At 27.4% G+C, this 16,613-nt stretch overlaps 2 protein-coding genes, 1 long non-coding RNA gene and 1 other non-coding gene across 6 annotated transcripts; 1 reads left to right on the forward strand and 3 right to left on the reverse strand.

The window, feature by feature from the left end:
• Positions 1–330: 330 nt before the first annotated feature.
• On the reverse strand, positions 331–2,965 carry LOC122712233 (lysine--tRNA ligase). 2 transcript variants are annotated; one of them, XM_043931702.1, is made up of 8 exons: positions 2,805–2,965; positions 2,585–2,729; positions 1,974–2,423; positions 1,654–1,899; positions 1,155–1,577; positions 888–1,081; positions 581–743; positions 331–512 (listed from the first exon to the last, which is right to left on the reverse strand). In XM_043931702.1, the coding sequence occupies exons 1-8, from the start codon at positions 2,912–2,914 to the stop codon at positions 405–407; spliced, it is 1,839 nt and encodes a 612-aa protein (XP_043787637.1). In that variant the 5' UTR covers positions 2,915–2,965; the 3' UTR covers positions 331–404. The 2 variants fall into 2 exon arrangements, with proteins under 2 accessions (XP_043787637.1, XP_043787638.1); XM_043931703.1 differs by lacking the exons at positions 2,585–2,729; positions 2,805–2,965 and having other exon boundaries at positions 1,974–2,199; positions 2,271–2,407.
• A 606-nt stretch (positions 2,966–3,571) lies between these two features.
• On the forward strand, positions 3,572–5,816 carry LOC122712236 (dynein axonemal assembly factor 6). The gene is made up of 4 exons (XM_043931707.1): positions 3,572–3,707; positions 4,324–4,526; positions 5,419–5,546; positions 5,687–5,816. The coding sequence occupies exons 1-4, from the start codon at positions 3,593–3,595 to the stop codon at positions 5,814–5,816; spliced, it is 576 nt and encodes a 191-aa protein (XP_043787642.1). The 5' UTR covers positions 3,572–3,592.
• A 2,999-nt stretch (positions 5,817–8,815) lies between these two features.
• On the reverse strand, positions 8,816–13,740 carry LOC122712306. Of its 2 annotated transcripts, XR_006346311.1 has the most exons (7): positions 13,573–13,740; positions 10,661–10,759; positions 10,450–10,540; positions 10,265–10,350; positions 10,072–10,162; positions 9,359–9,965; positions 8,816–9,254 (listed from the first exon to the last, which is right to left on the reverse strand). It is a non-coding gene; the product is annotated as an uncharacterized LOC122712306 (long non-coding RNA). The 2 variants fall into 2 exon arrangements; XR_006346310.1 differs by lacking the exon at positions 8,816–9,254 and having other exon boundaries at positions 9,287–9,965.
• Positions 13,741–15,599: 1,859 nt separating this feature from the next.
• Trnat-ugu lies at positions 15,600–15,672 on the reverse strand. Its single transcript has one exon. It is a non-coding gene; the product is annotated as a tRNA-Thr (tRNA).
• Positions 15,673–16,613: the final 941 nt, after the last annotated feature.

Below are 16,613 nucleotides of genomic sequence, written 5' to 3' on the forward strand. Positions count from 1 at the left end.
TATGAAAATTGTATTTATTTATTACTTAAATATTTGACAATATAATGAAGCTGCCAGCAAATTGCAAGTACACATTACTGTTCAGTGCTTGCTTGCTCCAAAGTTTTAATGTAAATATATATTTAAATAAATATGATTTGTTTTTTATAATACAAATTTAATTTATAATTAAAATTAAATATTAAAGCGATATTATTATAGTAGAAATATTAAGATTGTGTGTATGTGTGAATATATGTTAATACTTTTCTCATGTGTTCTCATAGTTTTGTACTATTTTGGTAGTAAGTAATACATACAAAATATGGAATAAAAATAATATTATCATTATTTTTTGGAAGCATACTTTGTTTATTTTTTACTTTGCACACTGCAAAAGAATATAAGATCATAATATTAAATCTTCACTTTTCCACATGATTTACTTTATCATTTAATGTTTTATCATCTTCAGATATTCCTTGATTTTTATTTGGGTCATCTGGTTTCATTTGTGGGAATAGTAGTACTTCCTAAAAGAATATTATTCTATTATATTATATTCTATTTATATATTTTTTATAGTCATTTAAAAATTTACCTTAATATTATTTGAATCTGTGAGAAACATAGTAATACGATCAATTCCCATTCCCCAACCAGCAGTTGGTGGTAAACCATATTCTAATGCTGTACAGAAGGTTTCATCAATGACTTGTGCTTCCTCATCTCCAGCTGCTTTATCTTTTGCTTGTTCCTCGAATCTATATATTTTGATCAGATAAATATATACTGATATTATTAGAAATTTAAAAAATTGTATAATTTATTATTATAATTATTATATATAATTATTATTATAATTTATTATAATTTATAAGAGATTTTTATTCAAGTAATATTATTACCTTTCTCTTTGTACTATTGGATCATTCAATTCTGTATATGCATTACAAACTTCTTTCTTCATAATAAATAATTCAAATCGTTCTGTTAAGCCCTGTTCAGAACGATGCCATTTTGCCAATGGAGACATAATTTGAGGATGATCCAAAATAAATGTAGGATTGATACAAGTTTCTTCTATAAATTCTCCAACAAGCTGTTAACAATTTGTTGAATGATATAAATGTATAACTATATTAATAATATTTTAACATCTATTAAAATATTACTTTATCTAACAATCTAGCTGTTGTTCTTGGTGAAGGACACTCAATCTCATATTTAGTACAAAGATCGCTAAGTATTTGATTTGTTTCAGGATTATTTAATTTGTCTGCTGGAGGTAATTTAATTTTTAAAACTTCTTCTAATGTTTTTATCATTGAAAGTCGTTTAAATGGTGGAGTAAAATCAATTTCTACTGCTTCACCTTCCGGTCCATCTGGATGATATGTTATTTTATAACTACCATGAATAGATTTTATCATTCCTGATACCATATCTTCCGTAATAGACATTAAGTCATTATAATCTGCATAAGCCATATAAAATTCACAAGTTGTGAATTCTGGATTATGTGTTAGATCTATACCTTCATTTCTAAATTGTCTACCAATTTCATATACTCTATCTAATCCTCCTACTACCAACATCTACAAGCAGATAATTAAATATTTTAATTCAATAACATATAAATATAATTATGACTATATAAAAAATATTTTTTACTTTAAGATATAATTCTGGAGCAATGCGCATATATAAATCCATATTTAATTCATTATGGTGTGTAATAAAAGGCTTAGCTGTTGCACCACCCGGAATTATATTCATCATTGGTGTTTCAACTTCTAAAAATCCAAGTTCGTCAAGAAATTTGCGAACATATGCGATTATTTTTGCACGTATATGGAAAGTTTTTCTTACTTTATCATTTAATATAAGATCTAAATAACGTTGACGAAATCTTGTTTCCTAAATGATAAATTATTATTATCTAGTTTAAAGTGATATACATTTCAGAATAGAATTTTTTAATTTTTTTATACCTTATCTTTTAATCCAAAATAAAGATTTGGCAACATATGTAAACAAGGACTCAAAAGAATAATACTATGTGGCATAATAGAAAATTCACCCTTTTTAGTTTTTCCAGGATTTCCAATTACACCAATAATATCACCTCTTCTTATCTTAGAAATATCAGGAGTAAATTTTTCCTCATTTTTATAGTGCCTTGCATTTGCCATTACTTGAATTTTAACACCTTCTCCTCTAAGGTCAAAAAAAATAAGTTTAGCACCTGATTCTCTTATTGCATGTACACGTCCAGCTATACTATGTACTTCATTGTTTAATATTTCTCCAGGTTTCAAATTGTTATTAAATTTTTCAATAAAATTTTCCAATGAAATTGATACATGAAATTTATGTGGGTATGGAATATCATTTGTATTTTTAAGATGATTGATTGCTTGTGTTCTAAGTTTAATATATTCCTAAAAAATGTTATGTAATATTTAATGTGAATGTAGTAATAAATTTATATTATATACATTAAAATATTTAATTAATTAAAAAATATTTTAAAAACATATATATATTACGTATAATACAATATATACATATATTATATATAAATATATTATAATATATTTACATTTGGACTAATTTCTTCTTCCTTAATTTCCTTTTTGTCTTGAGTTTTGGCTTTATCTTTTATTGGTTTTTCAGCAAATGCTTTTGCTTCTTTTTCTGCTTTTTCCTTCAATTTTTGTTCTGCTTTTAAACGTCTTTTTAATTCACTGTAACCGAATTTAAAACATTCGAAATATAGATTTTATTTTTTATAGGAATTATAAATTTAAAAATGTACGCACTTTGTGTGAAAATAACATACTGATATTTGACGTAATTTTATTGGTTTTGTTTTATAAAATACCGGCAGTATTACGTCAACAAAAGTTTTGGTTATGTTATAATACAGCATAATTAAAAGAAATTATGGTTACTATTTTAATATTGAATATTATAATACATACAATAAAGCTATTTATTTATAAATATGTAAAATAATAATTAACGCTTAAAAAAAGGATCAATATATAATTATTCATATAACAACGTGGTTAACTAGAATATGGCATTGATTGTTGCTTTATATTGGTTATGTTAAAATTATAGATAAAATATAGATGAACTTTTTATAAATATATGCTTATAAATATTTTTTGAAAAATTAATTTTCTGTTATTAATTTTCTGTATTATTACTTTACTCACTTTTTTGATAATTTTTCATCCGTAGTGTCAGCCATGTTGATAAACGTAGAAAAGATTTTTATTTTGTGGTTGGTAAACCTGCAAGGTATCTATTTGTCAAATTGAATGCTTAATTCTTCGTTTTTTCGCGCGTTATTTTAATTTTAAGTCATTTTTTTGTTTATTATTCATATTAAAAATTTAATTCTATTATTTTAACTTACATATATTCTATTATATATAAATATTCAATTATTTTTTGTATTATTACTATTATATTATCATTTTTATAGATACAATATTTGAAATGTGTTACTTTGACAACCACTTCTGTTGATTCATGCATTTAGTATGTTCAGTTGCTTGTGTTTAATGTCAATGTGAATTTATAATATAAAAGTTAAAAAATGGATGGTTGTTTCAGTTATCAAGAATTAAAAGCATTGCAAGAATTAATTAATCCTACAAAAGATAGTTCAGATTCTGAAGATGATTTACCACAGGCTGGTGCTCGAAAACTTGGTAAGTTAAAAGATTAGTATTAGAAAGTTTTTTCGATATATATATATTTATTTATTTGATATATATATATATATATTTTTGTTGTAAAAGACATAATGCTTTTATTTTTATAATAATAATATTGGATAATAATGTGCAATTTGAGCATAGATAAAAAATTTCATAATAAAATTAATATAATAATTATATTTCATTGTAGAAAAATCGTATTACAAAGATCGAAAATATTTAATATTTAAAGTTGATAACATTAATAAAATAATAATTTGTGTATTTTTCTTTGAAAATTTAATTTTATTTATTCAAAATTATAAATTCGTAAAATGATATAAAATTATTTGATATAAATAAAAAATTTATAAAAAGTCTAATCAATATTATATGTAATCGATAAAATTCATTGCATTCATAACTTCTATAAAGAAAATTATTATATTAAATTCAATATATAAGATTTGATAAAATTTTTCAATATATAAAGATTTGATAAAATATTATATATTATATATTACTGAAAAAAAAAAAAAAAAAGAAAAAATAAATGGAAGAAAAAGTATATTTTAAGTAAGTTTTATATACTATATCGTGTACATAAATGTACACGAATGTTTTTAAGGGCCTGGCGACATCAAAGTACAGAATGGAATGTCTCAAGAACATTCGGGTCCACATGCACCGTTGGAAATGAATTCTGATAATATTTGGCATTCATCAGAAGCAATCGCCTCTCAAAATTTTGAAACCTATGATCCAAGGAAAGTACCGGAATACGAAATGAAATTTAAACAAGCAGTGACAGCGGAAGATGTCTTTTTGGGAGTTAGTATTGTATTGATATTTATGACATTGAATAATTTTTGAACTTTGCTCATATTCATTGTATAAATTTTTTAATTGGAAAATATAATTCATTTTAATTTTTACTATGATATATTTATTATAAAAAATAGTTTGTATCAAAAATATATATTATATTCACATTTGCAAGAACTAAAGTTAGTTTAATTAAAATTAATTCTTTTTTGTTAATTCTGATAATGAAATTTTTATTAATTTGTGCTTTATGTTGTTTTTTATAAGAAAATTTTTATTTATTTTATTGTTTTATTATCATGTTTATTCATCATGTTATAATCTAAAATAAAATTCGTATTTTGTATGATGATATTTTTTTATAATTTATTTTTATTATAGTTTTTTTTAATAGAATATTTATAATTTTTTTTTAATTTTTATTCGTATTTTACGATGATTGCTTATTTATCGAATTACATAAATAATTTCTAATATAATTTTGCTTTCAGTGATTTTCCTAAAATTAATCATTATTCTATATTATTTGTAATTAAGTAATTTTCATAAACTTTGCATACAGAAAAAATTATTAAAAATAATATTAAAAAATAATTTCGGTAAAATTAATTTAATAATTAAGTATATAATTAAAATATTAAAATATTAAGAGGTTATAATTAATATATAATATATAATATATATAATATAAATATATTTTTGTGATATATATATTTTTCTATTTCTCAATTATATTAAAAAATAATCCTTAAAATAAAATTGAAAATATCTTAATATTTAATCAATATATATATATAATATCTTAATCAATAGCTAAAATAATCAAAATAATTAATGAATAATTTTTACTAAAATAAACAGTAATTATATAGTAATTTATATTTTCCTGTTAAATTAGATGGGCTTTAAAACACCAGGAACTGCATCATGCGAATGGTTGTCTGTGTTTGTGAAGATGCCGAATGAAAAGCGCGAGAAAATTGAGCTGTCTGTGGAAACCGAGGCCATCGACGTTCGTAGCCTAAAGTAAGAGACAATCCCAATAATTTATCAGGCAATTCTCTACAAACTTTCGTTGCCCTGACTTTCAATCAAACTGGAATTTCTTTGACAATTTTACGATTCCGTAAATCTGCCAGAGCTTAAAGTCAGTCACAATTTTCCAGTTATCGGCTCCACCTTGAGACGCCACATCCGGTTGATCCTAACGCCTCATCGGCCAAGTGGCACAATGATACGTCTACCTTGGAGATTACCCTAAGGCTTTCACGCGAACTGGACGAAGTGAATTTTTAATCAACGATTAGGTAGGCTTTGTACGATTGTACGTTTAAAACAATATAATATAAATAAAGAATAATATAAAAGAGATATGAAAATCTAAAATATATATTCATATTTTATTAAAATATTTTGATATATTTAAACAAATTATAATCATAAAAAAAATTATTTGATTTTTTGAAAATTCTTTATTCTTCAATTTTTCTATTTATTTTTATTAATTTTTTTTTCAAAAATAAATAATATTTTATTATATTTATTATTATTAAAATGTTCAGACAAAGTAAAATAATATTATTGAGATAATGAGAGTTTTTATAAGTAGAACAAAGATTATTCCATTGTTCGTCATCCCTATTCGTTTATCTCTATTTCTATAATGAGAAATATTTAGCTTATTTTAATCATGAAATTTTATTTCTATCTTGTCACATATCTCGAATGATTCTTAAACGATCATTTCCACAAACTGGACATGTCTCTAAAAAATTAAAAAAAAAATTCAGTCTCGATTGATGAAAATAATCGGTTATATCGGTTAAAAGATAATATTTTTAGTCAAAAGGATAATATTTTTAGTCAGAGTTGTTTAGATAAAATCAATATCAAAAAAAACAGCTTCGATAATTTGTTTAAGGGTTGCATGAGGGAAAATTATAGTTCATAATTTGATGTTATCCGTAGAAAAGATAAATGTGCAAACATTTTGAGATTTAGTATATAATGTTTTTATCTCAAGATCAGGATTGGTTTTTAAGAAATCCACGAACATTTTTATCCATGAAATTTAATTCTTGATATTTCAACTTATGTGTTTTTATAGCAAGAAAGGATTCATTTAAATTTTATAATTGAAAAAATAAAAGAAAATATTGAAATTTAAAATAAATAATTACATTTTTTTAATTTATAATAATAAATAATTAAATTTATATTTATTATATTTTATTTAATATTTATTTATATATTGATATTTTAAAATATAATATTTATCCAAAATTCTAAATTTAGAATGCATCTCGAAAAATTACTATACATACGTAGAATGGTTTTTTTAAAATTATTTTACAAAAACAATTTACTAGAATAGACATTGATTATTTTTCTTGCTTGCTTGTTATACATTTCATCATTTCGGATCATTGAATTATTGTTAATAAGATTTATTTCACACGAAACATGTTTTCTAGGAAAGCTTGCATATTTTCTTCTCAATCGTAAATTATACATCATTTTAGTCAGAAATTATTTGATTAATCAATATCTTGTCACTTATTTGCGCAATTTTAAGCAGCAATATTAATTATATATTTTTTTAATTTCTTTTTCAAATTCATGACTCTATTTATACGATGCGATATATTTTATAATAAATCATATATTTTACAAAAGTAAAAATTAATCTACAAATCAATTTGATATAACTTCTTGAAAAGTAAATTAAACATTAATGGGAAAAATTGAAATAAAATTATGAAATGAAAATTAAGAGATCTATTCTTCGAGATGTATTGTTTTTTTTTTCATTTATTTTTATTAATTTTTTAAAAAATTCTTAGACCTTTACATTGGTTTTGTTCTTACATATCCTGTTGTTTGGTAACTTTAAAAGAATTTGCCCGTAAATTCGACGGTGCAAATGCTTTTAACATTTTCAAAGAAGTTAATTTTTTCATTGGATCGTTCATTTATCCGTGGATTTATTTCTAACTTTCGAAGAACTGTGAATATAAAAGTTTTACTGCTGTTAATTGTGATTGTAAATTTATCTCTGAACTTTCGAAAGAATTCCTTTCCACAATCAAGAATCTTTCTTTTTTTCTTCTCTTTCTTGTTATTAGTTAAAACAGACAATTAAAGGATTTCGATCTTATCGTACAAATTGTATTCGTGATTTTGATAATTGAAAGATTCGAGGGAAGAGTAACAAAATCTTCAATCTTTTGCGAAAACTTTGAGTAAAGTTAAGTTAAATTTTCTTTCTTATTAATTACACTTAATATTTATTGCAAGAAAGGTGTCATAACGAGTTTTCACAGCGAGTATACAATTTTATTTATTATACATCTTCGTGTACTAATTAATATAATCCAAAAATTTGACAATAAAATAAAATGTAGAACTTGATTGAAAAAAGAGTTTGGAAACTCTAAGGATACAAATATTTTCTATAATTCCCTCTTTGAAACGAGATGAAAACGAACTAACGATATAGCAAATCTATCGAATCAGCTTAATTATTTCCGAATTCAGGAATATTCGGATCGATCCATAAATTTTTTTATCCATGAAAAAATTTTATACATGGAATATACCTGCGTATCGATTCGAATACGAAGTGTATCGAATCGAACACTTCGTAGAGAAGATTAGATTGAGCGCAAGGTAGTATACAGAGGATCTAATTATTATTCAGAGGACGAAGATATCATCATGCGGGTCCAATTCGCACGGTTTCCGGTAAGTTCGAACGGTTTGGAAACTTGGAAACTGTGTTCCTTCGACGTGTTGACCCGTGCGACCCGACTGTGACATATTGCGTAATGCAGTGCGGTGCGCGACACATTGCGATGCATGAAGAGAAATGGAGGAATGGAGGGAGGGAGGGGGGAGGAGGTGGCGCGCGTTGCGGGAAGAACTCGGGCGTCCTCGATAAAGGGGAGGGCGCGATTCTTCCTCGTGAATCGATTATCGGGACCGCAGTCGATAATACGAATCCTCGCCTATTATTGCCACCTACGTGTTCCGTTCTTCTCGGTTATATCACACTTCCGTATGCATTGAATACATTTCTGTTTTTCCCGTCAAGATGATACCCTCCTGAATCTATATTTTACGCAAATATGAGGGGGGATGAAGGGGTGAATGCGCGGCTTTGTTGGGAAGTTGGTTCTTGTACAGGCGTGTTATTGGATTCGGTATTAGGATTGATAGCCGCGCGAGAAAAAAAAAAAAAGGAAGAAAATTTTGCTCGACATTTTTGTTCTCGCTTTTTGAGAATTTATACTCGTTTATTGGGAAATTGATGAATAATTTTGCGTGTACCTGTGAGTTAAAGAAAATCGGTATTTGAAGTATGTAGAATGTGAAGTCGGATAATATTTTGGATATAGAAATGCAATCTTTTTTATTTTTCTTTGATTATGGTGAATAAGATTTTTCTTTTAAGAATATATTTTATATAAATCCACGAGGTACTATCTCTTCACAAACAAAGTTTTTTCTCTTAATCATGAATTTTAAAATTCAATTTTCATGGATTTTCTCTTCTCTTCCAAACCGCGCAATACATTCGCAAACCATTGTCCTCCGTTTCTGACGCGAAATCTCTTCGAATGCCAAATTCCATTTGCTTCCATTTTCTCTAGATTGTCGATTCTTCGAATCAATTCTTGAAATATTTTCTCTTCTAAGTGTTCAGGTGATTCTCTCGGATTTGATGCCATTTTCCTGGTAAAATAAAATTTTCACGATACTCATTTTCTTATTTTATTAACACAGATACAAGTGCTGTTTAAATATTACAAAAGCGGATTACAATTCGAGAAAATTACATTACTATAAATTTATTTTAACTCTCTGATGTCTCGATTGTATTCCATACAAACATCGTTAAATCTTAAATCGTTGTCCAAAATTTCAAGAAAATTGAACCGATTTATTAATCCGCCTCATCTCCAATGATTTTTAAGCACGAAATAAAATTGACGAAAGAATTCGTAAATTCGCCTCTTTAGAAGGCTAAAAGAAATCCGCCATCCAATTGCAATTTCGAATCGCTCGTCTCACCCGTTACGTATCAGACGAGCTCACAGACTTTTCAATTTTCTTTCGCAGTCCGAGTGTTTCAGGGAGAGCATCAGGGTACAGATACGAGGCACGTATAACCGTAGAAATTTTCCGAGGTTGCATTTCAGCGGCCATTATGGTATTTTCATTTCCTGAATGTGATATCCAGGTGAAAGGCGGTTAAAGGATGGATACAGGGGACACGTGCGGTCCACGACAGCCGCAAGGGCCGTGGCCACGGGGATACGGACGGATGGTGGTCATGGCTGGCAGAGATACGAAAATAATTGGGCAGAAAGCAGCCGGTTTCTCACATGAGTTTCTCTGCTGGTGGTGTACAGGGTGTTAATATATTCTTTGGAGATCTCGATTCTAGGGATTGAAATAAACAAAAGAGTATAAATTTATATATAAATTTTATTATGAAGAGTTATTTATTAAGTTATAAATAATTTAAATTTAATAAAAATTGTCTCACCTTTGTTATATGATCATCATTGGGTAGAAAGCAGCTGGTTTCTCTGCTGATGGTATATAGAATCTTAATATATTCTTTGGAAGTGTCGATTCTAGAGAAACAAAAGAATATATATAAATTTCATGAGGAATTTTATCATGAAGAGTTATTTATTAAGTTACGAACAATTTAAATTTAATAAAAATTGTCTCACTTTGTTATATGATCATCATTGGAAGAAAAGCTAGTTTTTCAAATGAGTTTTTCTGGTATATACAAGGTGTTAATATATTCTCGATTCTAAAGGTTGAAATAAACAAAATATATAAATTTCAGTGAAGATTTTATTTATAAAGCTTATTTATTAAGTTGCAAACAATTTAATAAAAATTATCTCACCTTTGTTATATGATCATCATTGGGTAGAAAGCAGCTGGTTTCTCTGCTGGTGATGTACAGGGTGTTAATATATTCTTTGCAGGTCTCGATTCTAGAGATTGAAACAAACAAAAGAGTATATAAATTTATATATAAATTTTGGTGAGGATTTTATTATGAAGAATTATTTATTAAGTTATAAATAATTTAAATTTAATAAAAATTGTCTCACTTTGTTATATGATCATCATTGAGCAGAAAGCAGCTAATTTTTCAGACGAGTTTCTCTGGTATATACAAGGTGTTAATATATTCTTTGGAGGTCTCAATTCTAGAAATTGAAACAAACAAAAGAATATATTAATTTCAGTGAAGATTTTATTTATAAGACTTATTTATTAAGTTGCAAACAATTTAATAAAAATTGTCTCACCTTTATATTATATGATCATCATTGGGCAGAAAGCAGCTGGTTTCTCTGTTGATGGTGTACAGAGTGTTAATATATTCTTTGGAGTTAAGCAGAAGATTTTATTTATGAAGAGTTATTTATTAAGTTACAAACAATTTAAATTTAATAAAAATTGTTTCACTCTATTATATTACCATCATTGGACAGAAAGAAGTTTTTCTGCTAATATTAACATATATATTCTTTGGAGGATTGAAACAAAACAGTTGGTATACAAAAATTTTTGTGGAAGCTTATTTATTAAATTACGAGCAATTTGAATTTATTTAAAGTTCGTCGTCTCGTTCCAGTTTCGCGTTACTCCATCCATATGATAATTTAAATTGCTTATAATTTAATAAATAACTTTCAACAATTTTTGTACATCAACATTTGCTTTAATCCTGCTAAAGTGTTCCACGAATATATCAACACTGTGTAGAACGATATTCGCCAGTTGTGCCGTATAATTTAGACGGTTGGACGGAAATACTGGAAAAGAGATGAAGGGCAGCGTGAATTTTTCCTTATCTCTTGGTAATGTACCGGGTGTCAGCGAAAATCTGTGACGATATCTTTCGGATTGAATTCGTTAAAAGCAAGGTGGACTGGTTTATGAGAATTTGCATAAAGTTCCCACCTCTCTGTGGATGGAGAATTTCTTTCTTTTATTACGGTTTTGTTCTTCGTGCGATTTTTTTTTTTTTACATTTTTTATGAGTGAAAGAAGCTTAGCTCGCGGATCCAAGGGAAAGTGGATTCTATTGGTTGAGATTGTTTTAGAATTAATTTATTAATTGTGAGAAATAGGAATGTTGTAAAAGATAGATTTAAAAATCCTGATCAGAAGTATATTACAAGATAGATAATTCGCAAATAAATTGTATAATAATAATTTTTTAACCTCGCTTAATCTTTGTATATTTCGTACGAAATTTTTGATTGATTAAGAATTTTATCAAAAAAAGAAAAAAAAAGGATTACGATATTCTAAATTAATAATCTAAATTTTAAAGTTATTTTTTTATTTTTCCAAGAAGGAAAAATAATTTTAATTTAATTTTCAAATTTGAATTACATTTCAAGTAGAAATTAATCTTTGGGATTAATTTTTCAAGAGAGGATTAAATCTACCTTAAGATTATTTTTCAAGAAAGAATGTATACTCGAATCAAATTTCTTCTCCCTCGATCCATCATTTCTAACTTGTGTATTCGTTCGAACGTATTCATCATATACATAGGTGTGTGTTCAATAACGCGTTCGTTAACGGTATACGTTTACCGATAATATTTAATCGACTATTGTGCGCGACGTATGTATAGCAATGATGTGTAGCGAAGCGTGGCATTCAGGTAATTATAAGTCTTGTTATAACCTAGCTGCAAACTGTTCGTTGTATCGTGATACAAACGCGCCGACAGCAAACTTAACAGAGGTCCCGTCTCTTCCTCGAGACACGAGTAATTTGTCTTTGGTGAATTAATAACGTCGCGGTGTGCCTTTCATAAGAAGTTTTCAACGCGGCCTGTCAACCGTTTGAAATTCCATGATTTATCTTTTTTGCACGCCGCGTCACCGTGCAAATTCTAATTAACTGCATGCAAGTATGCGACGTTGAAGTTTGTTAGAAATATTGTATAATACCGTTGAAGCTCGAAAGGAAAAATTTAAGGAGGAAAATATTTTTCATCATAAACGTTATATTCCATATTTCCAAACTTTCGTTTCGTAGGATTTTTGATTTTATTTTAGAAAATAATTAATTCTTCGTTGGAAAAGAAGTATTTGTATTTAATTCGATACTTGATCGCGATTCGACGCTACAAATTAACGCATAAAAATTGTGTGTACATAAAAAATTTGTACGCAAGAAAAAATGCGAGAGAAAAAGCTGGTATACGAAATTACCAAAGTGCCAAATTAAAATTAATCAATTAGACGAGTTATTAGCCGAAAGCAACGAATGGAGTTTACGAACGACGTACAAGCATGTACACGTTCCATCCGGTTGTGTGCATTATCTACCGGTTAATTTATCGATTCTCGTTCGCACACAAGCTTCAGGCAAACGGTAGGAAATGTGTCAAAGCAATTTCACAATATATATATATATATATATATATCCTACCCGGGACTGTCCGACAATTTATCGAAATATATACTGAATCTCCTGATAAATTGATCATGTCTATCTACGCTAATTTATCTGTCACTAATCTAATTTACCTGTTTCCGATCTTAATATTTATACGATCGATATACGAATATTTCGATTTTCTTCCATATTTTTACATACTACGCATTATTTATATTTCAATACACAAAGTGCAATGTTATCATTTCGAAACGAAGAAGAATCTTTTAATTCTGATATTGACTCTATTTTATGAGCATCAGATACGATTAGATTAAATTACTTATCAATCTTCTTCGAGTTTCTTCAACGATATTTCCTCCTTTCAAGAACAATATTCTTTCGATTATTAAACGATAGAAGCTTCTTTATTTATTCCTCTAGATATAAAAAAAGAAAAGAAAAAAGAAAAAATAAAATCGAAAATTAAGCTCAGAGATTGGAGAGAAAGAAAGAGAGAGAGAGAAGAGAATTGTCTCGAAATAAATTTTAACGAGACACCAAGCGTCTTTTGTTTTCCATCCCAGGCTTCAGTTTTCCATAAATTAATATTTACCAGAAAGGATGAGGTTAAAGCGAGCTACTTTCCAACTTCGTCCCTATTTAGATCAAAGCAGTTCGCTAAACCAAACACGGCCACTCTGTATTTCTCCCTCGCGTCTTCGGACGGCTAAATTCTCATTACCCCGTTGCTCGATAGTTTAAACAAGTGTCGTTTCTTATCATCGACGAAACGGAACGAAACGAAAACGGAACGGAACGGAACGGAACGAAACGGAACGGAATCGCGTCGATATTGTGTTTTCTATTATTCTGTTTTGAGTCTTCCCTCCCTCGAAGGATCCTCCCCTCCTCCTCTCTGGGAGAGGAGACGCGCGAACAGTTTAAAGAGTTCATCGAAGCCAATGCACTTCTATAAATCTAAATGAACGACAACGAACAGGAAAGTGGAACAACGCTTAAATGCAACTGAAAATGACGCGTGACTTCATCGCGTTTCAATTTCACGCGTCATCGTGGAATATTGCGAGGAACGAATAAAAGTCTCTACTTCGACTTTTCGTGAATAGGTTATATTACGATGGAATATTCGGGAATGATGAATGTCGAAAATAGATTTTTTGGTTTTAAAGTTAAGATTTTAAGGAGTAAAGAGAGGGAATTTTTTTTTATAAAAATTTTTTCTTTCTTATATTCTTGTCTTATTAGTTTAAGTATGTATGTATATACAAGTTTCTTTCATTATATTAAGTGGAAAAATATTATATCGATACGGCAAACGTTGAATATATTTTATTTTATAACTGAACGTAGGAGGCAAAATATAAAATGTTGTGTCAGAGAAATAAGCGAACTATTTTTCGCACCAATGAATCGTGTTAAAAGATAAATGTTAATAGGTGCATCGATGAACTTTATTCGTTTGATCTTTTCCTTCTTGTCAACAAGAACGTGATATCATCGTGCAATGAAAGTTTTAAATGTTCAACGACACGATTTTATTTATCTCTTAATAGAAACTTTGTTCTTCATTTCGTTCGGGTTAAAATATTGTAAAAAAAGAAGAAAAAAAAATGGATAACGATGTTAATTGTGGTCAAACAGTGCGAATGGACGTTGAAAAATTATTGTTAGTGATGCAACGAACGAAATAGAAGTTTTACAAGTTCATTCCAATTGTATACAGTTTTTTTTTTCTAATTCAATTCTTTCAATCTTAATTTATTTTACATTTTCACTTCAGTTTTATACTGAATTATAGATATTTCCCTTTCATAGCCATTCGTGGGTTAGGTTAAATATATTCACGATGAAACTTTTGTATACGTATGATATAGAGAAATCACAATATGTTAAGAAACAAAGATAATTTCGAAATTGGAAATAAAAATATTCCATTTTATAAAGTTATATTTCTTAAATATCGAAGGATTAATAGGATCTTTTCATTTATTCTCGAATTATAAAGAAACGAATCACGTAATACGCTTCATCGAAAATGGACAAAACTTTTGCCGTTCGATCGATATGTTTATACAAGAACTTAGAGACAGGCAGTGGGAATAATTTTGTCCATGAGTGGATTGCACAAGTTTTATCGTCATGATCGATAGCGAGGCATCGATGGTTTGGGACGAAGAGTTTCTGTGGGGACAGCGAGAAATTCAGTGAACCGTTACAAATATTTGCACGTGTGATTGTTCTTATTCAGCAGAGAGCGTTAATTTCATATATGAAATCCCGGGTAAAATTTCTATAAATTTCGTTTAATTTCGAGTCAATAACTCATCGAAATAATGATTTTCCGTGACGTTTTGATGGAGTCATTAATAGGTGAATTTATATTTTGTTTAGCATTTCGATAATCTATGATATAATATATCATATTATTTTTATTTTGATCTTTACAAATACAATAAGAGAGAAAATAGATTTCCATTCTTTTATTTTTATCTATTTCTATCAGAAAATATATCTTTTATATATGAAATTATAAATTTATAACGTTTCTTTTATATTGCAAATATGTTTTATTACTTTAGTAAGATACTTAAATTTGATATAAAGAGAGAAAAAAATTGTTGCCCCCAGAGAGATTTGAACTCTCGACCCCTGGTTTACAAGACCAGTGCTCTAACCCCTGAGCTATGGAGGCTCACGGTTTTCCAATTCTTTGGGACTTTAGAAGAATGTTGTAAAGATTTTCATTTTCGATTGATTTGCTATATTTACTTCGTTATTTTTTTAAATATTTCTAAAAATTATTAGGACGATTAAACAATGATAAATATTTGCTTTTTAATTTTGTATATAAGTTAAATTCGAGATATAAATTGACTATAATATGCAAATGTTATTTGTTGTAACAAAAGAAGTATGAGATTGATATTTTAAACATCTATCATGCTCTTTTTTATCTTTTATTTTGAATATTTGAATATTTATTCACATATATTATTAAAAGCTGAAAATAATTATTGCAACAGATAAACGATACGTTAAGAAAGATACATTTTTGTTATAATATAAAACTATTCCCGTATCTTTTTAGTTAAATATTATAATTTCATTTAAATATGTCTTTTATTTATGCATGAAATCTTATTTTTGTAAAAACGTTATTTCTCTATCTCAACAATGGAATTTTTTTATTATTTTTTTTTTTATTATTATTTTATATTATAAATTTCTTCTTAAAAAATTTTATATCGCATCTATAAAAATACTTATTCCTCACTCTTTCTTTATTAATTTACAATGTATCACGTTATTAAATAATAACGTGTTAATATCATCATCAAAAATTCACACAAAATCAGCAATTTATTAAAACACATATATAAAACAACAAACATATAAATAATTGAATCCACATTTATCAAAATTTATTCATTCACCGAACAAAAATTTACAAATACTTTTTTACTATGTATATATTCGTTTGAACAGCAATTCATATTTTCACAAATGAGTCATTGAAACGGCGATATTTCAACGTTAATTACCTCGTTAATATTACTAAAATGGAAGAGTGTCGATAAAATCTGGAGTGGGGTGATTAGTATTCGCATGTAACAGTGATTGACAAACATACAA

This window comes from Apis laboriosa, unplaced genomic scaffold, assembly GCF_014066325.1.
Source record: "Apis laboriosa isolate Shangri-la unplaced genomic scaffold, ASM1406632v1 scaffold1_cov151, whole genome shotgun sequence".
NCBI lineage: Eukaryota > Metazoa > Arthropoda > Insecta > Hymenoptera > Apidae > Apis > Apis laboriosa.